The sequence below is a fragment of the Cinclus cinclus genome, chromosome 9 (assembly GCF_963662255.1).
Source record: "Cinclus cinclus chromosome 9, bCinCin1.1, whole genome shotgun sequence".
NCBI lineage: Eukaryota > Metazoa > Chordata > Aves > Passeriformes > Cinclidae > Cinclus > Cinclus cinclus.
In genome coordinates, this window is record NC_085054.1 from 25,986,919 (window position 1) to 26,008,338 (window position 21,420).

Consider the following 21,420-nt stretch of genomic DNA (forward strand, 5'->3'; position numbering starts at 1 on the left):
TAGCATGTCTTTTATTTTGTGGTATCTCTGTTGCACGATTTCAACTCGCTGCAGGTTGACATTACTTTTTTTTGATACCACATCGTTTAAACACATACCGGGACTGAAGACATTCGGGATTACCAGGGACTTCAATCAACATTTTTGGCCTTTGTAAAGGATCTTAGCCAAACATTTGGTGTAGTTAAACTCTAACTGATGCCACGACACATGGAATATCACTCCCCAAAAAGTGCAGAACTCATGCATTGTGCCATCTCTGGCAGCATTCGTTCAGCATTTGCTGCGACTGGGGAGGAAGAAAGATAGAGAATGCACGGATTGATTTTCAAATTACCTCAATATTTTGAAAACATTTTCACCTGCATGCTGAGAATGCTAAGAATAGGCAGGAAGGCAATTGTGCATTTGCACAGCCTCCACTGCATTCATTTATAAATTACCTCATCACTGACTGAAATTAACACTGATTCTTACAGGCAATTTCTCAATTTCCAATGCTAATTACATTTTTTTTACTTTTAAATTCTGTACCACCTGTTTTGGGCAAGACATCTTAGGCAGCGCGACCGCATTTAATCACAATTTTAATTAACCGCCCTGTAGATGTGAAAAAGAAGCAATTATAATATAGATGAATGATGATTTTTCTGCATTAAATTGTTTTGTTTCCCTGGTATGTTGATTGTAACACAGCACACAAATACAGTAACTGTACAATTTTTTTCTATTGTAATTTAGTAATTGTTTTTGGAAAACCAGTTTGGGAATGAGTGACTTCATCTGTTTACAAATTGATTGATACTGTTAACTCACTGATTGCTGCAGCATACATTTTGTATTGCACAGCCTAGCATAAAATATAATTAGGCATGCACAGATTTTGCAGCACCATTTTGGAATCTGAAAATCAACTGTAACCGAAGTGTGTTTTCCTTGAGCATCCTCGTATCAGCCGTGGCTGATGATACGATAATCAACAAACAATGGGCTTTTCCCATCCTGCCGCTGGTAGAAACCCTTGGATTTAATCTGATAGTCTCATAGTGTAAGGGTTAGAGGTTTTGGGTTGTTTTATTTTTTTTCAGAATGTGCTTTGCCAGGCCGAGGAGCTGAGGGCTGGCAAGTCTGCAGCTTGCCCAACTCCCTCAGATCGCTATCGGGAAGGAGAAGGCAAATGATGGAAAGAAACAATGATGGCAAAAAGAGCCACGGCTCACAGAACTCAGGGATCGTTCCTGACACGCGTGTGCTATGGCACCGGCTATCTCCAGCTACATGTTACAGGGGGAAAAGATCTCGATCTGACTCATGGCTGGCAGACACAGATCGGCCAAGTTTTATATATATATATATATATATATATATATCCCCATGGAGAAGCGCGAGACCGTTCCCACTGGAGGCTTTCCCAGGGAGCGAGGTCACACCGGAGCGGGAAGGGAGCAGATGTGCAGCACTAGCAGCACCTGGGGTTTGGGACACAGTCACCACCACTGTGCTCTACCAGCCAGCCGGGACAGTCCTGCTGGGGGTCTCCCACCTTGGGGCTGTAAATCCCTCAGCAGAGGGGGACTGAGGGGCAGGGACACAGGGAAGGTGCACTCTGACATTTACAGAAGGAAGGTGGCAGCTCTCACCCTCCCAATCTGCTGCTCAATCCACAGAGCAAGAAGCCTCCACCAAGCAGGACTTGCCAAGAAGTGAGACACCACAACAGCCTATGTGAGACCACATCCCAACCAGATCAGCAATGTCACCCACAGTGCACTGAGACCAGGAAGGATGTGGATGAGGCAGACCTGGGACTGTCTCCATGGGAGCACAGGGATCTCTGTTGGAGACAACTTGGGGGGCTCCTGGTCTCATCTGCTGGCCTGCTCGCTTTATAAATATTTGTTGAGAGGGCAGGACATAAAGTCTACTGTTCAGTAGGTGATTTTTGTAAGAATCCAGCTATCCATACATAAAAGGGTCTATTATCTCACTGTGGAAGAGATTTACATGTGTAACTCCCATTAACTCTTATGGGACTTAGGCACGTAAATCTCTTGTGCATCTAGAGAAGAATAGACCACATAAGGTCTTGTGATCTATACTGCTAGTAGGTTTAAGTCCCTTTCATTTATAAAGCTATACAAAAATTAACCATTAAAGCTTATTCTGTGCAAGCTGTCTCCCTACATATATCACCCAGCTCTGTGTTTGAAGTACTCGATGTAAACGTGCACTGAGGAAAGGTACCCGAGCGAGAGAGCCCATTCATTTCAGTTAGTAAAACTGTCATCCCTGAAAGGAAGCAGACTGAGGGCAGGTAGAAAAATTGTACAGGTTTTGCTCAGCAGATTCAATTTCAGATTTAGGCTCTAGACTGCACTGTTTGGAGAAGGAATACTTTCATTTTGCTGAGTGCTCCCTCCGCCCCCTCCCTCCCTCTCTCCCATCCCTACCCACAGCCCTCAAGTAAAGCCCCGTGCCCTGGACCAAAGGACTCTGAGTGGCTGGACCGATAAAATCTTTGCACAGTCCAACTAACATGCTGCATCTACTAAGGAAAAAGAAATAAATCTTTTATTCCATAAACTTCTTTAAGCTGAAATGCTCATTGGTAAGCCTGTAAAAGTGGGAACATCTGTGCTCCTGCTGCGATTTGATGTCTCACCACAAACCTTTCCATAAGCACTTTGTCTCTGGTAGGAGACAAAGAGGAAAATACCTGATCCCTGGCCTCAGTTGGGCAGCTCCTTCTATCCTCACGCACTGACCTACTGAGCATTCCTCCCAGCAACGAGCTGCCTCCCAGGGCTACCTCCTCCACGGAAGCTGCCTAACTAATCTCTTAGCAAACACTTGCAGCAAACCTGAAGGGAGTTTAGAAAGGCAACAAAGGAGGGGAGAAAAAAAACCCAAAACTTTCTCCAGATAAAGCCTGCGGCATCTCTAAGAGAAGAGAACCATGGCTAAATATAGCTCCACATGATCACATTTTCTCTTGATAGGCTGCTGAGATACAAAGTTGTGGCCACCTAATGAACATAGAGATACATATTCTAATCTTAATCCGGTTTCCTGCTCCCTTCCACTCACCCAGATGTCTTTCTGCCTGTCAATAGTCCCCTGACTATGCTTACAGGTATTTGCAAGACACTGCTTTTGTGCCAGCAGCACCGCTGGGATGATATGGCACTGGAAAAGTCCGTCCCGCACCCTGCCTGCACACGGGGTAACCTCTCCTTAGGAGCTTATAAGAAAATCCACTGTTGAAATAAATAACAACTCTCAACAAATGATCAAAGAAGAAATAAATCTTTTACCCTTCTAAGACTTTTTAAAACTGAAATCCCATTTTTTAACTGGATAACAGTTAAGAGGCTACCGGCCACCTATTTTTCTGGGAGCTACATTTTACGCGTTTGCCGCATGGATGTTGGGCAGAGAGCTGAATCTGTGGTTCTCGGGAGCAAGAGTTTTTAAAATAAAGTTTATGTGTAGTATATGAAAACATATTGTTTGGAATTTAAGTTCTAATATCTAGGAATAAACAGAGCATTAAATCAAGCAAAACTGTGACAAGGCCAATATGCACATGGATGATGCCAGCGAGGCATCTCCAGCCCTTTGTTCACAGCTTAACAAAACTGTGCCGTCACACCACTTTAGCTCAACAGTGCCTGTCGAATGGGCATCAGCAGATCAGCCAATGCCTGTCACACACACAGCTGAAAAACTGTTTGAAAGCAAGGCTTACTTTAGCACAAGTCTGGTAGGAAAAGTGAGAGGGATTTTTAATCATCTGGTAAAGACTACAGATATATATTTAGGGAGAAAATTTATATATATTGTCAGCTTTCTTCCTCAGGAAAGTAACACAGTTTTGCTCTTTTTCACCTCTAAGGAGGGAATGGGTCTTGGTGTAGCTGCCTGTTACTTGGTGTGCTGCTCCCTTCCACGCTACATCAGATTTGGAATTATTTGCAAATACGTAAAATTCTTTCAGGGTGGGAAGGGTGTCACAGGGAACGATCCCAATTTGTCCAAAAATCTATTAAAAATTAATTTTCACATTGTCCTGCTTGGAGACCCCCTCCTCCTCGTGACAGAGGTTAAATGAAATAACATATTCAAGGAAATGTTTGTTTTGATTCTAATGCAATTATCTTTGCAGATGAGTGTGTCTCTGGTTTGGGGTGTTTGTTTTTTTTTTTCTCCTTTTTCTTTTTTTTTTTCTTTTTTTTTTTTTTAGCCGTTCAAAATATGTTTTCATTGGTATTAACAACCTTCTCCATCACTTCTCTTAACAGTCCTAGTGCAAAACATCGCTCCGTAAAGAGCCGCAGCAGAATAAGCTTGTTAGCGCCAGCAACTTCAGCTCGGCACTTCTCTCCTTTTCCCAACACTTTTTCCCCCCAAAATTTATGGGCCCTTTGACACACGCCCCTTCCCCAGCCGGCCTCCCCGCGGCACCGGGACGGGCTCCCGGCGCTCGGTCCCTCGGAGGTGGCTCAGGGTGGGACCGGGGGGCCCGGGGGTGAGCGGGGGGGTCCGGGGGAGCGGGGGGCGGCGGCCCCGGGTGCTGAGCCCTCTCCCCCTGCCTGCCCGCCGCTGCTGTCAGCTCGCTGCCTGCACTTTAGCTGTCTCTTTCCCAGTCCCTACCCTGTCAGTTTCTGGGCTGCCAATTTCAACTTGAAGCTTGACTGGGCTGATTTGATGCAAATACCTCCAGGGAAAACCCTGAAACTGATGAACAGTTATGTCAAGTCGATTTTGCACCATCGGGAAAAGGTAACCTCTGCGAGAAAAAAAAACAACAAGGTTAAAGAGACAAGGGCTTTTCACGTGTAATACCACTGCTGCACATCTCGTTCACTGTTTACCATCCCTCAGAAATTGTAACTGTCAGAATTAGTCCTAATTGCAGATGCGAAAGCTGCCATTATAATAAAAACAGAGGCAGTGCAGGCATTAAATGTAGCAGCCTAATTTGTGAGACTACTGAAAAGGTAGAGTAAATGAATATTTCATTACTTTAATTACCAGGGACTACTCTTTTCTTGCTGTCTTATGATAAGTGTTGCTGTAACTAGCAACAGCAAACATCCACTAAAACATAAAGTGCAATAATAGTACTGCTGTCAGGATCGCTGCTTTAAAATACGAGCGGGAGGGGGGGAAGGGGGAAATATAATGGTTTATCTATTTCTTAGAGATCCGCAGGAGTAGGGAGATGGAAACTCGTTTAACGTCAAAAAACAAAGAGGCGAGTAAACAGGTTTTAGTCAAAGAAAATAATGACCCGGAGGAGGGGAGGGGTGTGGGGGGGAGTTGAGGACACACTTGCAACCCCAGAGCCGGGTGGAGCGCAGGCAGCGCCGAGCCGCCTCCCCTCCGCTCCCTGCCTCCTGGGAACGAAGTTTGGGGCTGCGCCGCCGCGGGAGCCGGGCCCGAGGGGGGCGAGGGGGGCCCAGCATCCCGAGAGCGGCATCCCGGGAGGGGTTCGCACCTCGGCCCGGAGCGCTGCTCTCGGCGGAGCCGGGACCGCGGGAGTGTGTGCCCCGTTCCCCGCCCCACAGAAGCAGTTCACACCTCTGCCCCGGGGCCGGAGCGGGGGGAGCGAGCCGGCTCCGCACGCCCCCGCCCCAGCGCAGCGCCGCGGCGGGCGCGCCTCCAGCTCGCTCCGCTCCGCTCCGCTCCGCTCCGCGCGGCGCTGCCGGGGGCGGAGGGGGGGATGCTCCGCGGGGAGCTTGTGCCCCTCCGAGTCCCCCACCTGAGGGGCGGGCGCGGGGTCCCCGGGAGGCTCCTGAGGAGGGGGGGTCCCGGGGGATGTGACCCGCAGCATCCCAGTTTGGGGCGGGGGGGACTCTGAGCCGGGCTCCCGCCGGGGATGCCCTGCCCGGGAGGAGCCTCCCCGCTCCGCCCCGGGGCTGCCCCGGGCCCCGCTGCCCGCACAGTCCACGCGCGTCGGGGCCGCTGCCGGCCCGGCCGCGGCTGCAGCCCCGCCGCTCGCAACAGCCGCTCCCGACAGATCCGGGGAAATTTGTCAACAATTCGCAACCACGCTGGTAATTGCATTCCTGGAATCCGCAGCGATAGATGTAATGATAAGGGGTCTGCCTCGACTTTCCGCTTGGAATAATCTGTTTGCAGCGACCTATTCCTCCTCCTTGCCCTTCCTAACCATATTCTCCCGTTACTCCTCCTGCGACTTTTGCCACTGGGCTCTCCAGAAACATACGTGACGGGTCGCTGTGCCTCACTCCTGTCCGAGGAGGCACCAGCTCCCTTCTCGCCTTTGTGTCCCCATCCCTCCGACCCAACTTTCCTGTCAGACCCGAAAAATATGCAAGGCTCGCACTGCCGCTGAGAAGCAGGACAAAGTTTAACTTCTCTGTTGGCAGTCGGAAAATAACTCCCAGGCAGGATTCAAGCAAAAGATCTGATTTGCTGAATTCTGCTCTTTGATTTGTATTTGTATGTTATTGCTACTGCTAAGGTTGTTGCCAACCTCAATTAGATCACAAATGAGATCAGTTTAATTCAACTCCCAAACTGTGACCTGACCATGGTCTGAAAGTATTCAAAAACGCATTTTAAGCCTTCCTTTGATTTCAAAAGGAATACTGCATGCTTGGTCATTCATACAAATAACATAAAACGTAATTATGGGATGATTTGGCAGATGACATTCCTGCCAAACGATGCTCCATGCCAGAGTCTGTAATGCTATGGCTGCTGCCCTGGTGCTTGAGAGCACAGCACCCTTGTGTAAGGTGGGAGTAATGGGGTGTGTGCGATGTGGAGGTGTTTAAATGCACTTGGGGAGGCAAATGCAATAGCAACAACCACGCCACCATTAAACCCCCCAGTCAGAAACTGCTGTATCACTTGGAAGGGAAGCGGATCCGCACTATCAAATCTCCAGGAGGCTGTGACAAAGGGAGCTTGCAGCTTGACACACGGGTAACAACATAGCAAACACCTTTAATTCTGTCATGTCTCATACCCTTTGCTTTCTCACACATTTGTGGCTGCTCTAGCATTGACACCTACACTTATAAAAAAAAAAAAAAAAAAAAGGAACCCTTGACAACAAAAATCCTCAAATGAAGAAATCTTATTCCAGCTAAAAAAATAAACACCTGGAAAGTTATTCTTCTGCCCAGCAAAAATAAATAACTTATTAGCTCCTGCTTCTAACAGCTCAGAAAAGAGCAGAAAGCAGCCCAAAAAGAAGTTCACTTTTGGGAATGAGAAGCTCCCAGAAAGCTGTTGGCTTTCCTTGGAGCCTGGGAGCTCACGGGGAGCCACTCGTACAGGTTTGCTGGCGTAACTTCTCAGCTATTCTGCTGCTCGAATGCGAATCCTAAAGTGACCTTCCTGCCTTAGCGGTGCTTGGGAACGTTCCTAGAGAGGGTTTGGGTGATGTTACAGCTGAGGGGGTAGGTACAGAGCGTGCCTGTGCGAGCACACGCACACAGGTAACCCCTCGCTGCTGGAGCAGCCCTCTCCTGTCCATGCTTCCAGCCCTCCCCAGCCCTTGGCTCTGATGGATTGAACCCGAAAGCTTCAGCTGCCACCAAGTCAAGGATGTGTCAGGTTGAGCGGCTGCTGTGACTTCAGCAGTGCCACCTCCTCGCTTGTCCCCACAAACTCTCCAGTGCCCCCACTCCAGGCCAGCACCTGCAGGACCTGGGCCGGGCAGGACCCCGGAGTGCAGAAGGAGTTAAGGCTCTTTCCAGCATTACTGGGTAGGTTAATATCACAGCTGCTTGGTAAAGCATTATCCAGCACCTCACTTAACAAAAGCCTGCTTTTGCAAACAGACTCCTACTTTTCCCCAAGTGTCCAAAGGTGTTTACTGAAGTAAATCTGCCTAAATCCTCCATTACTTGGGTCATGGGGGTGGTTAGGAGGGTGGAAGGTGTAGAGATAATCTCTTTTTGTAAATTCTGTAAATCTTCTGGGAAAAAATCAGGAATCTGTGTCACATGCCTCTGTTCAACTGGTAACATCTCGGTTAGTGTGCTCCTTATGAGTGAAATCTGCCATAGCAGCTACAGGAAAATAAGACATCCCTCCCGTTTCTCATTGTTCAAACTGTTCTTCCCTCTAGAAGTTGCTTTAGCACGTTTAATCTATTTGCTGATGGGAGTAAAAAAAAAAACAACAAAAAAAAAAACAAAAAAAAAAACCTGTTAGGATCTTAAAAGTGGTTTCTGGGAAAAAAAAATAAAAATGACAGTTTGGTCGGCAGGAGATAGTGTAGCTGAAAACTTGTCACTTGAGATTTCTGCACTACCCCGGTTATTCCAACACCAGCAACTGCATATTACTTTTTACATGTTGCAAATAGAGGCAAACAACACAGGAAATTTTGACAGCTCTGCCTGAAAGGGCTTAAATACTTCTCAGTAAGCAGGATCCAGTTATAAATAAACCTTCTCTTGGTGAGAAAAAAGTGGCTACGACCAAAGACCTCAATATTTTTCTAGAAAACTGTCTGATTGAAAGCACAGAGAAGCTTCTGAGAAGCAAACAAATAGACAGATATGGGGGACACACACATAAGGATGGGGGGACAGCCGGAAAATGCACATGAACGTGAACACAAAACCCCACGAGGGAGCCCGGCTACAAAAACTTCCACAAATCTCGCCTTCCTCCTCCTCCTTCTCCTCCACCTCCTCCTCCTCCGTGCGCATTTTCTGGGGCCGCCGAGGATTCGCTGAGTCGCTGCTTTTCCCCGCCGGGTCGGGGCAGCCCGGGCCGGTCGCCAGCCCGGGGACACCCCCGACACCGCCACCGCGGCCACCACCGCGGCCACCGGCCCGGCCAGCCGCAACAGCACCCAGCCCAGCGTTTCACAAAAACAGTGTGTGTGTGTGTGGGGGGGGGGGGGATAAATAGAAATAAAAAAAAAAAAAAAAGGCATTTCAACTGTGGAAATGGGGGTTTTGCCCAGCCAAATCTGCCTCGCCCCCTGGCACCCCCGTCCTCAAGGTCATGGTGAGTAAATAATAATAGTAATTAAAACAAAATAATAGGCAGCAGTCAAGAGCTGAGAGTACACACACCTGACCCTAAGTATAACAGACTTCTCAGAGTAGAATTTGATCCCTCTCTGACACTTTCTACCTCAAGTGTTAGAGCGAGTGGCCATGAATAGTACAGGCATGCCATCTTGTAACACTATCTGCCTGTCAGAAGAGCCAAGGCTGGGTAGAGCAGGATCTATATAAGGCTTGTAACTAGGGGAAGCCCAACAAACAGCTACAAACACCTAAGTTATTTTACTCAGCCTCCACCCTTCTGCTTTTTCCCCCCTTCTTCTCACTCTTTTTTTTTTTTTTTTTTTTTTTTTTTCTTTTCATCTTGGCTTTCTGTTGCAGAATGCAAATGTAGCCTGCCGGCGGTGAATGGGCTGAATTGTGATTAAGAAGAAGAAGAGCTCCTTTCTTTGTTCTCCCCTCAGGGGATGTTTACTGGGAGAGACACAGCGGATCAGATATGAAAGGCATTCAGGTCAGCATTGATGTGAGCGAAAGTGAAATCATACCTAAGGCATTCAAAAGACCGCCGTGTCAGGGGTTCAGCTAACGGTGCATCTACTGTGTCTTCCCTGTTAGGCACAAAAAAAAAAAAAAAAAAAAAAAAGAGGAAAAAGGGAAAAAAAAAATCTCTCCACAAATAGGCATATTTAAAAAAAATTAGCACAAAAATTATATAGAGAAGAAAAAAAAAAGTTTTCCCTCTCTCTACCTTCAGAGCAGAAACTACAGGACTGAGTGCTCCTTGCCCTTATGATCACGGATGGGGCAGGTCGACTTGCATTAATTGTAGCTGCTGGGATCAGCATCCTTTTTAGGGGGAAATGAATCTAACCTGAAATGTGAGCGGTTATTTTTAAGCACACCTCTACATCCCATTTCCCTCTGCACAGCACACGCACGCATAGGTGCAGGCGCATGTACACATGCACCTCTCCATGAGTCCCAACAAGCTGCGTGGCTCATTTATTCTGCTCCTAACCACGAGCAAGCGTTTCTTGCCTCCCTCAGAAGCCACTCCGGGTGACAAAGAACAGGGTGGCATATCAAAACAGCAGAGCGCATCTTCAAAAGTGATCTTTCATTGACTTGGAAACTCCTCGGAACACTTTGCTTCAAGCTCGCAGCGCAAGAGGATGGTGATCGGAGGTGTAAGGAGCTGGGGCACAGCTCTATAAGTTAAACTGCTGCAAGGAAAAGTCTAGGCATTGTTGTTTTATTCACCAAAAAAAAAAAAAAAAAAAAAACAAAAAACCAAAAAAACACAAAAACCAAAAACCCAAAAAACCAACCCACTTGATGAAGAAATATTTGGATCTTACTATTTTTTAAGTCTATACTTCTCCCAGCCTAGTTATTCTCTCAATAGTTTCCCAGTGGTTAACTGACACTGTTGGCATAAACAGAGATATGTAAATATGTAGGGAAAATACAGCAAATTACAGTTAAGCATACAAAGAATTAGGAGGTGGCTGCATTTACAGGGGCTGAAATGAAAATGAAAACGACAGATCGTTTTTTAAAAGCCCCCAAAAATTAAGGAACAGGACTGGATGTCGTGTGCACTAACCACAGCTCCAGTATTCTGAATTTGTTTCCACCTTCAGAACCTTAGTTAAAATATATTGTTTGTCTAATGCTCACATCTACTTGAATGGTGACCTTTAATTCTGAAATATTTTCAACTAGTGTTTCTGCATCACAGATTTCTCTCCTTTTTCTCTATACTCTAAAAAGACAACTAAAGAGCAATCAAAAAGGTGTCTGACTTGGCCATTCAGACAATTGCACCCTTGTGGGAATGCTGGAATGAATGGTACAGTGGACACCCCAGCACTATTGACGTTATAAACATGTAAATGAAACACATTAGGGCAGACAATCAATTGTCTGTGAGCACTGCAAACCTGCACTCCCTTTCCATGTGACAGGCACAAAATAGTGTCTACCTTGGGAAGCCATGGTCTTGGAGAAAAAAAGGACAAAGAGTTCTCTTTCACAGAGGAGAAAATGCACCTTAAAAGCACTGGGATAATGCAGATGCCAAAAACTGTTGTGAGGCGAAGAATTTCCTATTTCTTGGAATGAATGTGGGGCTGCTGTAAAAGAATCAACACCCTTCTTTCCACTCTAAAGGGAGACACACATTTTTCTTGGGGAATATTATCAGCACGTCCTGAGAGCTTGCATCTCAGTCTCCCATATATTTCCCCTACCTTGGGCAGTTTGCTATGTATAATTATCGATAATTAACTTGTAATGGTTTCCTTATCATTTTTTTCCCTTTGCAAATATGCCTTTTCCAAGCCATCAAATGCATTTTCTTGCAGAAATTAGAAATTCCCCCCAAAACTTTCCTTGCAAAGCATGTGCAATAAGCAAAACCAGTAAGTACCGCATGGTCACAAATGGCAAACAGTAAATCAGGCACTGATCTCCAAATTCGCTGGGTTTCTCGAAACTCGGAAGAAAATAAATAGATCCGACTTGTCACAGAAAACAACCTCCCCTGCTCCATGACACAGCTCAGCCTGGACATGAATCTGCACCGAGAAAATGTGTCTGGATAATCATTACGCCCTGGCCACTCGCATTTATGGCATTAATTTTTAATACCTATCTCCAGGTGCTTTTCTGGAGGTGGTAGCAGCACATTTGTCTCACTACCCAGTGAGCCAACTCCCGGAGTAATCTCCTCGCAACGGATTCCCGGCCCTGGGGAGCTGCCCGGCCACAGGAGCGCTCCGGGTGCCCGCTCTGCCCGCTGCCACCTGGGCTGCACAGGGAACAGCTGCCTCCTCACACCCCAGCCTCAGTCTAGCTGCCTCCAAACTTCTCCAGGCAGGGAAGACAAGACTCACTTCCCACTCACGAAAGGCAGCAGGCAGGCTTGCCTATTTTTCTCTTTTTTTTTTTTTTTTCTTCCTCTTTTTCAAGTGGGAAGTGAAGGAGGTTTTTCCCCCTTCCCCAGCATCCCTGGAAGGAGGGTGGGTGGGTATCTTTTTGGGACAGGCTCTGAGCAAGTCTAATCGCCTCTGCTTGTTTGGTCTGTGGTCTTGGATCAGACGCCCTGAAAGCATTGAACTTTCTCCCTTTTCTTTACAACTGGAAGCGAGGTGGCAAAGGAATCAAAGAGAGCTGTTTACTGAAACTTTGGGGTAAATTAGATACAACTTTCCCCCCCCCCCCTCCCCCCTTCGCGGGGATTTTACTTTGGATTTGCGAGGAGGGGAGAGGAAAGGAGCGGAGGGGGCGGGGGGGAAGACCTCAGCCAACAAACGCCAAACCACAAGCACCCGGAGAGAGGCAGCTAGCCCATGAGGCAAGGCAGGGCAGGGCAGCCGGCCGGACAGCGCTGCTCCCGGGCCCCGCTCCGCTCCGCTCCTCTCCGCTCCTCTCCGGCGCTGCGGCCGCCGGCACGGCCCCCGCCTCCGCGGGGCGCCCGTGCGGAAAGGGGGCTCACTGCCCTCTCCTCCTCCTCCTCTTCCTCCTCCTCCTCCTCTTCTGCCGCCACTTCTCTCCCGAGTGAAAGTGCCGCGAAGTGAGTCAGGCGCTGGGAATCATCTGACTGAACTTCCCGGAGCTCCGCCGCATTCCTGGGCTGCCGCTCTCGCACCTCCCTCCCCCCGCCCCCCCCAGCCCCCCCCGGTCCCGCTTTCGGGGTCCTCTCCTTCCCATCGTCCCCGCTGTCCCCCCTCCCCGGGGGGCTCACCCCTCATTGATTTCCACATCGACTCTCTCAACCCATCCTCCACCCCCCCCCGCACACCTCTCCTCCACTCCAGCAGCTCTCATCAACCCCGTTATCTTGGAAAATCCTGAGCCTGTTTCCTTTCTACCCTATTTAGCTCCGCTGTAATTTTATCCAGCCCCGGTATCTCATCCCGAGCCTTGCCCATCCCCGCACACACGCAGATACACGCGCACAGGCGTGGAGCCCACTGAGGCATTAGTTGGATTATTCTGTTTTGTCCTCGTCTGTAATGTGTCTGGGATTCACTAACACTCCTCTCGCTTCCTTCATGACCATCTATTTTTATTTTTTTTTTTTGTGGCTTTTAAATTTTATTTTGGTTCTGCTGCGTTTCTAAGGAATTTCTGTCCGAGTTCGATAAGCATCACCGTTTCTGGTGTTATCAGCAAAGACACAAGCTCAGAAGTAACATCTTTTCCACGATTCCAGGAAAGAAGAAAAATCCTCTCAGTCCAGATAAATCCTAGGCAATTCCCAAAGGAAAGGCATTGGATACGTGCTTGTCGAGAAAGAGAAAATGAAAAAAAAAAAAAAAAAAAAAAAAGATCTCTAACCTACCCTCGCTCTACCTGCTCCTCATAACCAGGGCATTTCGCACTCAGAAATGAATGAAAGAAACAAATTAGGGAGAAACAAAGAGGGAAGAGGGGACAGACAGAAAGTAGAGAATTGTTTCCTTCCCACCCCTCCACACCATGTCTTGGCCAGAACAAGACATTGAAGGGAGAACTCAGCCCTTCGCATAAGCAGCGCACACACACTTGAAGTTTGCAGGATCTTTAAGTGGTTACCTTAAAAATCGCAATTAAACTTTCGTCTCCCAAGCGTGGTGGCTTTTCCAAGTTAGTGCAGCTCCCTGAAAACACCTTTTTGCATGGGAACAACCAGAATCTGCCACTCTGCTTTGTATGTGCTCCCAAAGACTTGGCTGCCCTACCAGGGTACGGTGCGGGTGTCCTGAGCAAACAGAGACATCCAGTTTTTTTGGTGGTTTTTTTTTTTGTTGTTGTTTTTTTTTTTGGGGGGGGGGGGGGGTGTTAAGGATGGTAGTGGTGGTGATCTTTTTTAGGACTCAAATCATGTTGAGAAAATATTAAACCCGTAGATGCATCCCTCATCAGAGTGCATGTGATGGGTTTAACACGCTAAACTAATAGTCTTGCCTGGAAAAGCAAGGAGGCTGAGGAAGAAGAATAAAACACCCTCAAACACTCAGAATATTCTTTACTGCAAAAGAGCACTTCTAGATGCGTTGCTTTAAATCTCATTCTCTTTTTCTCTCAAAAATGACTGTTTAACATAAGAAAAAAGGCTACTTGACACAAAGCTTTTGTTATCCAGTTGATCAGCAACGTGCTTTAGATACTTGTAAGGGGAAAAAAGCCCCACAACAGACATTGATTTTAGAAAATCAATAACCAACATTTAATAAAAAGAACAGAGGAAACACAAGAGAGGAGAGGGAAACATTACGTGTAATTTTAATGTCTACTAAATTACCCAGAGATGAGGGGAAGGGGAGGTCTCCTCTGTGAGGACCACCTTAAATAATGACAGACACAAGAGTAAAGGGTGGTGGTGGAGGGGGAGAGACTTTAAAAAAAGATAACAAGGAACGGATCCTTGGGAAGCTATTCGGAATATATTATTTTAGGGGTTTTGGGTTTTTTTGGTTTTTTTTTGTTTTTTTTTTTTTTTTCAATACTAAGCCAAGCAAATAGATCAAAGACAACACAAAGGGAAAAGCCAGTGTAACATAACGAACAGTTTCTGACTAAAATTCCTCTATCACTCCCCCATATGGCTCGACGCCTCCACCACAACAAGAAAAAGACACACACACGCACACACACACTCACACTCACAACCTAGAGAGAGGGAAGGGGAGGGGGTCAGGATCATTTCTTTCTAATCAACATTCTCTTGTCTTTGTGTTTTTTGTTGTTGTCGTTGTGTGTCCCCCTCCTCCTCCAGCCCCCCTCCACCTCCACCTCTCCACTTAAATGAAGTAGCTGAGCTATAAGCGCATGGGTTCAGGTTCACACAAATATCTTCCTTCCTCCGGCTCCTCGAGAGGAAAGTTGTTGGAAGTGGGGCCGGGATGGCCATGGAGGGGCTGCGGGCGGGGAGGGGGAGGCTGGCGGCGGGGAAGCGGCTATCAGCCGGGAGAGAAAGGAAGAAACTAAGGGAGGGACGGGGAGAGACGGAGAAAGAGAGACCCACCACACCAGTGAAAGCTGCCAAATGTGAAATCAGCCCAGAACACCGCGTCCCACTGCGCCCGGCCCTGCGCGGCCGCCGGGGACCGGGGGAGAGGGCAGCGACGGACAATCGGGCACCGAGCTCATTAGTATTATTAATTATCAGGGAGGAGGAAGTTTCATTTTCGAGTCCCTAACAATAAAAAAAAAAAAAAAAAAAATAGAGAGAGAGAGAGAGTCGCTAACTCGGTGCCAGCCCGCCTCGGGGTTCTCACGCTGCCGGTTTATTTTTCCCAGGGCCGCTCGCCCCGCTCGTTCCGCGCCTCCCACCGCCCCTCTCCGCTCCGCTCCGCTCCGCTCCGCGCCCCGGCCCGGCCCGCACTGACAGCGCCGGAGCGACCCGGGCAGCAGCGTCGGGAGAGCCGGGCCGGCCCCGCCGCTCCTCCGCCGCTCCGGGGCAGCGGCCCCGGCGTTCCGGGCCACGGGGGCAGCGCCCGATCCGCTCCGCGCCCGCGCAACAAACTTTGGGGCGCGGCGGCGACGGGCGGGCGGCAGAGCGGCTCCCCGCGCTCCCCGCGCTCCCCCCGGCGCTCCGCAGCCCCGGCCGCTCCGCGGGACGCCGCGCAGGGAGCCGGGGGGCGGCCAGCCCCGGGCTGCCGGGCGCCGTGCCCCCCTCCCCGTCCCGCTCCCCGTCCTGCCGCCGCCTTTCCCCCCCACGGCCGCGGCGGAGCCGGCCGGAAAAGTTTTCCCGGGGGGCCGTCTTACCGTTTTTCCTCCGGGGGTTGGCTTGTTTTCGCCTCTTACACCTGGGGCCATCCGCCATGATCTGCTGCTTCATTGATAAGAGTGGATCAGATGGCAGTTCGCATGGGCTCGACTCCCTGATTCAGCAGCGGCAGCGGCAGCGGCAGCAGCAGCACGCAGGCTCTATGTAACGACCAAACACAGCGACAATGTGGGCATCGGGATGTCCCATTTAAACGCAGGGCGCCAACGGGGACCCCAGTTTGCACCCGAAAAAGAACCCATCCACGCACACGGCGAGGCTGGCCGTGCCGGGGGAGGTGGGACGCGGTCGGAGCGGGCTCCCCCTCTCTCCCCAGCCGGGCAGATTTCTTCTTTATTTATTTATTTATTTATTTATTTATTTATTTATGCTCTCTCTCTCTCTCTCTCTCTCTCTCTCTCTCTCTCTCTCTGTGTATGTCTGTACGTGTGTGTGTGTGTGCGAGCGCGTGTGCGTGTCTCCCTCCCTGCGTGTGTGTGTGTTGCACCAGCAAAGCAGATCAGAGAGAGAGAGAGAGAGAGACAAGAATTACATCTCAAATGAGTCATAACTCATGACCGTATGAGGGAATGCACAGCTTTTACAGTAGGCTGTTTGACTCAGTGCTAGGCGGACCATTTCCTCCTAAAAGTACTTTAATTTGACACTAGAACTTCTTTTCACGCGAAATCCTACCCTTCTCCTGCCTTCATTCCCCCCCCACCCCCCCCCCCAAAGTGCACTCCAGCAAAGTGATAAGAAGAAAGGGAAACATGGCTCTCCCCTGTCCTTTTGGGGTAAAGCTCAGCACGGATACCTCCCCCTCCCCCTAACAACGAGGAGTGTAATTATAAACCTCTGTCACCTTTTTAGTCAGTTTGACAATATTCAGGGTTTCCCCTGCCCCTTAGTTAAACAAAGCTTCAGAGTGTCATTTTTTTTTTTCCTTCCCAGAAAAGAAACAGAAATCAAAACTACCGCTGTCAGAGTTTTCAGCCTTGCAGTTGGCTTTTGGGTTTTTGTTTTTAAGGAAAAAAAAAAAAAAACCAAGCAAAACCATAAATAAAAGCAACTTGTAAACTTTTAGACCTACTGTGTGTGCCTGTGTGCCCGGGCTGGGCAGGAGGCTCTATCTGTCAAAGGGAGAGAGGGGCAGGAGCGTTTGGTTTGCTGCAAGAACGCTCCTGAAACTCAGTCCATCTCGAAGAAGATGCTGTAGCTTTAAAGATGCTTTGACTTGAGGATTAGTTTAAACAGGGGGCTATAAAAGATGTAACAGATGCAAACTGTAAAACAAGGGCAATTAACCCTTGCTCTCCTGAGCAGGATGCCCCCTCGCCTTCGCATCTATTGTCTTCTCCTGCCCTGGGAGTTTTGCATAAAACCTAAAAAATTATTACTTGACTCAACAGTTTCAATATATGTATGTAATTTCTTTTTAAGCAGAGTGAGATTCCCCCCCCCCTTTTCCTCTTTCCCCTTCCTTGTGTCTTTTTACTTTGCTGGAGCTCCACACCAGGGCTGAGCAATGGAGTGTGCTGCTGTTGGGTCTTTTTATTCTGCCTGAACTGTCTCCTCAGGCGTTTACTGTTATAAAACCTGCTTGGCTATAAGAAAAAAAAAATAAATCTCCAAGCAGGTAAGAGGATGGGAAGATTGAGAGAGCGTGTGTGGGGTCAGCGTGTTTACTCACACTCTCCTGCCTGGGATTCCGCCTGGACAGAGGGAATGGGTGGCTCTGTGGATGTGGATGAATGTGGCTGAGCAAGGAAGAGGCTGACAAATGTGCTAGAAACTTTGGTATTTGCCAGTTATTGCCGAGGCTGGGGTGGGCAATGGTGGCATCACCGCGGCAGATCTGCCAGGAGAGGAGATACAGCGGGGAGGGAGGACAGGCACCGGGGCGAGCCCGGACCCTCAAGTCTGCCTCGGCAATTGGCGTTTTAATGCAAAACGACCAATGGTGAATTGTTTTAAATGCATTTCACTCCCTTCTTTACTCTCCAGCCTCCCGCAAAAGTTGTCAATAATTTTAAACCTGCAAATTTCGAGAACATTTTTCTTCCCAGAGAACCGGCATGCTTTTAAAAATATGTATTAATTTTATTTTTTTTTTCATTTTGGTAAACGACTTTTAAGTTCCAGTCTGTACTTTCACTTCTTGCTTTAGGCTCCCAGAAGCTAAGGTGTTACTTCACCCAGCTTCACAAAATAAAATATAGAAATGAAACCAACTAAGCAGACAAAACAGCAAAACTTTCTGTTTGGGGAAACACATCCTTTGCCGGGGAGCCCTGCCCGGGGCTGGGGCTCCAGCGGTGCCCGGCCGGGCCAGCTCTGCATGCTCAGGGCATGCAAAAGCATTAACAGGTACCTGCAAACTTTCAGAGCTCAGATGTAAAACCTGAACTAAAAAGAGCAGGAGGTGGGTGGGGGAATGTTTCAGTTTTTTGTTTTTTTTGTTTTTTTTTTTCAGGAAGATGAAGTCCTTTCCTAACACTAAAACTTTTGCTGCTGCATTTTAAAAGGCACCTCCCGTACCTGGGTGACAGGTAAGGGGAGCAGGGGTGGTGGTGGCACAGCCCCGAGCACCCCGAAACTGCTCACCCCTTCCTGGAGTGGTGCTGGAGTGACTTCAGTTTTCGGTTAAAAAGATTGAAAAAAAAAAAATAATAATAATAATAATAAATTCGCCCCAAGTATAAACAATCCAGAAAAATTAAAATACTCTCGAAATGAAATAAGCCCGCTGATGCGTGAGGTGGTGTGAGAGAAAAAAAAAAAAAAAGAAAGGGGGAAAAAAAAAGGAGAGAAAATGGAATTAAATTCCAAACCTACCTGCGAAGTCTTGTTTGTAGTTTTGGCCAGAAATGGTGAGAAGGAAAAGCATGAAGAAGCCGCGAAGTGGAGGAGAAAAGGTGAAGGGAGATGCAGCTCCTGGAGAAATTGTAAAAAGCCTTGCAAAGAGTTGTCGGAAGGACCGTTATTCCTGCTGGGCAGGTTAGGACTGATCTCTTTCTGCCACTCCAGGAAACACAAACCTGGGGACGGACTGACGTGTTACGCCTCTTCTAATGACATTTTTTTCTTTTTCTTTTCTGTACGAGCGAGAGGAGAGACCCTGCAACACACGCCACCTATCTTTGTGGGGAGGGATAATTGGAGAGCACCAAACGTGAGCATCATGTGGAAACGTGATCGCCAAGTTTCTCTCTGGGAAAGGATCTGGGATAGATTATACCTTGAAGTCTCCGCGAACGCTTTAGCGGCAGAAATGCAATTCCACCTCCTCCCGCCCGCCCCCCGCCCCGCGCCCGCCCCCCGCCCCGCCGCTCCGCTCCGCGCCGCTCCGCGCCCCGCGGAAACTCAGCGCGCCCCGCCACCGCATCCCACCCCCCGGGCCCGCAGCCCCCCTGCCCCGCGGATGCGACCCTGCCCTCGCCCCGAGCCCAGCCCGCACCTCTGCCACCCCCGGGGCGCATCCCTGCTCGGCCCCCCGTCCCCGAGGCGCATCCCTGCCCGTGCGTCCCCCCGCCGCATCCCTTTCCCTCCCCCAGGCGGAATCCCCCGCCCCCTCCCCAGCGGGATCCCGCCGGATCCCCTGCCCCCAGGCTGGATCCCTGCCGGTTCTCCCATCCTCGGGCGGGATCCCGTCCCCCCCCGGCGGGGTCCCCCCGCTCGCCCGCCCGCCCGCGGAGCTGGCCAGGGCCGCATCCTGCCCCGCACCGTCCCGCTCCGGGCTCTCGCCTCTTGCGGTGGGGAAAACTTACCCTAACATAAAACCTAGAAACTAAAGTCTACTCGGGTACTGCAAATAAGATCCTGGCTTGTTTTGGTGCGGTTTTATTTTTATCCTTCACGCGTTTCTTTTGGGGCTTTTTTTTTTTTTTAATCCCTCCCGTTCATTTCAGCACTCATCCAGGTTATTTGAATAGTCAGCTAAATGTGATGAAAAAAAAAAAATCAACCAAACGTGATGAGATCTTACAGTCTATCTGTTTTGTTCACAGATATGGATCGGGGTGAGATGGGCTCTTTTCCTGGCTCTGCTCTTTCTTGGAAGTAGCTGGATGAGCAGAGAGACAGCGTGGAAGAATAACGCGTGGAGCTGAACTTCAGGGAGGTTACAAGTTTTTCACTTTTTCAAGTATTAAAATTAAAATAATATTACATATAAAAAAAAAAAAAAAGAAGGGAAAGAAAAAAAAAAAAAAAAAAAGGAAGCCCAGACTCCACCTTCGCACTGAAGGGATTGGTTATGCAAATATGGAAGGGGTTTCCTGGCAAATACAGCTTTCTACTGTATGGTTAATTAAATCATCACTCAAAAGCCTTCCAATGTGACGCTTCTGTCGTAATCCAATCAGGTTACGTAGGTCCTAAACAAGAAAGATATTTTCCACATCTGGAAGTCAGCAATTTAGCAAGTACTGCACATTATTAACCAATTCAGAGCCCTCTTCCCAGGGGGATAGTTTTTTCTTTTTTTTGAAGTTTAAGTGTTCTTAACCAACGCTCTGCCGGGTTGTTAATCAAAAAGCCGGTTTACACCGCACGTAATCGAGAAGTAATATCGAAGTAAGTAAAGGCAGACCGAGCCGGGGATGCTGAGCGAAGGCGTTCGGCTGCAAAGGGGGCAGATCCGGCTGAGGCTCCAGCCGCTCCTGCCCAGCTCCCAGCACAACCCACAGCCGTTCCTTCCTCCTGAAGGAGCTCGAAATAATCTCACTGCAAAGAGAAACTTCGCGTCTTGCCCACTCGCACGGTCCTTTCCCGAGGTAAACGTGGGGCTGCCCGAACGGCTGCGTGGAAGAGCAGCGGAACAATTTCCCTGCTATGACAAGAGTTCAGCCTATTCCTGCACTTTATTTTTTTTTCTTCTCCCTTTCCCGAAGAAAACCGAAACAAATGTCATACTGATCCCGCACCGCACTTTTACTCACATTAAGCGTAGATAAACTGCTCTTGAGCTGTGCATTGAACGTGTGCCTAAAGCAAGAATTGGAGGGCGAGCAGTAGCGATGGGATCGCGCTCCAAAATGGTCCCGCTCAGGGAGCACCTTCCTGACGGCTCAGCAGCATCGCAGAGGAAGGAAGGGACCCCCCCCCAGCCCCCCGCAGGTGTCTTTGCAGCTCATCAGAGCCACCGAGACCTGCCTGGGGTTTCTTTTGGTCATCTCTCAGTCAGATGGGAGTGGGTGCCCCTGTGAGATGGGGGTTGGCAACGCACGGGGGGGGTGCTCCGGGACATCCAAATGTGGTCCCGGGCTGGGAAGTGGCACCTCCGTGTGTCCCCCTCCTCAACCCCGAGCTGCAGGCGGGGTGGGAGAGAGAGGCAGGGTCTGGCCGTCTGCTGCTGCAGCAATCCCCAGCTAGGCAAAGGTGGGAATCAGCTGCCCTAATATTTTAAATTATTATGTGCGTTTATATTTTTTATTTTTATTGATATTGTTATTTTTTCTTCCCTGCTACGAGTCATCGTGGCTTTGTTAAAAGTTTTCCTGCCACTGTTCTCTAAATGCCAGCATGATTTTTCTGCAGGATGCATGACTTCTCCATGCCTAAATGTACCTGGATGCACAGAGACATATCACACACATGCACACACACACACAGAATGATGATATCTTAATGAAATATATAGCACAGTGCAAA

General features: G+C 48.8%; 2 protein-coding genes across 2 annotated transcripts in view; one reads left to right on the forward strand and one right to left on the reverse strand.

Annotated features, from left to right (window-relative positions):
- Nucleotides 1–18,697, reverse strand: part of ZEB2 (zinc finger E-box binding homeobox 2) — a 113,535-nt gene extending 94,838 nt beyond the window's left edge. The window contains exons 1-2 of the mRNA XM_062498529.1: nucleotides 18,604–18,697; nucleotides 15,765–15,926 (exon numbers count right to left, since the gene is read on the reverse strand). Of these exons, the coding sequence (XP_062354513.1) occupies nucleotides 15,765–15,837 (73 nt within the window). The 5' untranslated portion in view covers nucleotides 15,838–15,926; nucleotides 18,604–18,697. The remainder of the gene's footprint in view (nucleotides 1–15,764; nucleotides 15,927–18,603) is intronic.
- On the forward strand, nucleotides 15,935–19,540 carry LOC134047103 (SH3 domain-binding protein 1-like). Its single transcript, XM_062498028.1, has 2 exons — nucleotides 15,935–16,063; nucleotides 18,624–19,540. Exons 1-2 carry the CDS (start codon nucleotides 15,967–15,969, stop codon nucleotides 19,538–19,540), a joined length of 1,014 nt encoding a protein of 337 aa, XP_062354012.1. The 5' UTR covers nucleotides 15,935–15,966.
- Nucleotides 19,541–21,420: the final 1,880 nt, after the last annotated feature.

Bases quoted from the DNA above. Each gene is read 5' to 3' on its own strand.
- LOC134047103 (XM_062498028.1), top strand. From the start codon at position 15,967: ATGTCCCATTTAAACGCAGGGCGCCAACGGGGACCCCAGTTTGCACCC. The intron at 16,064-18,623 runs GTGGGACGCGGT...TCTTGTTTGTAG, and splicing joins GGCTGGCCGTGCCGGGGGAG to TTTTGGCCAGAAATGGTGAG.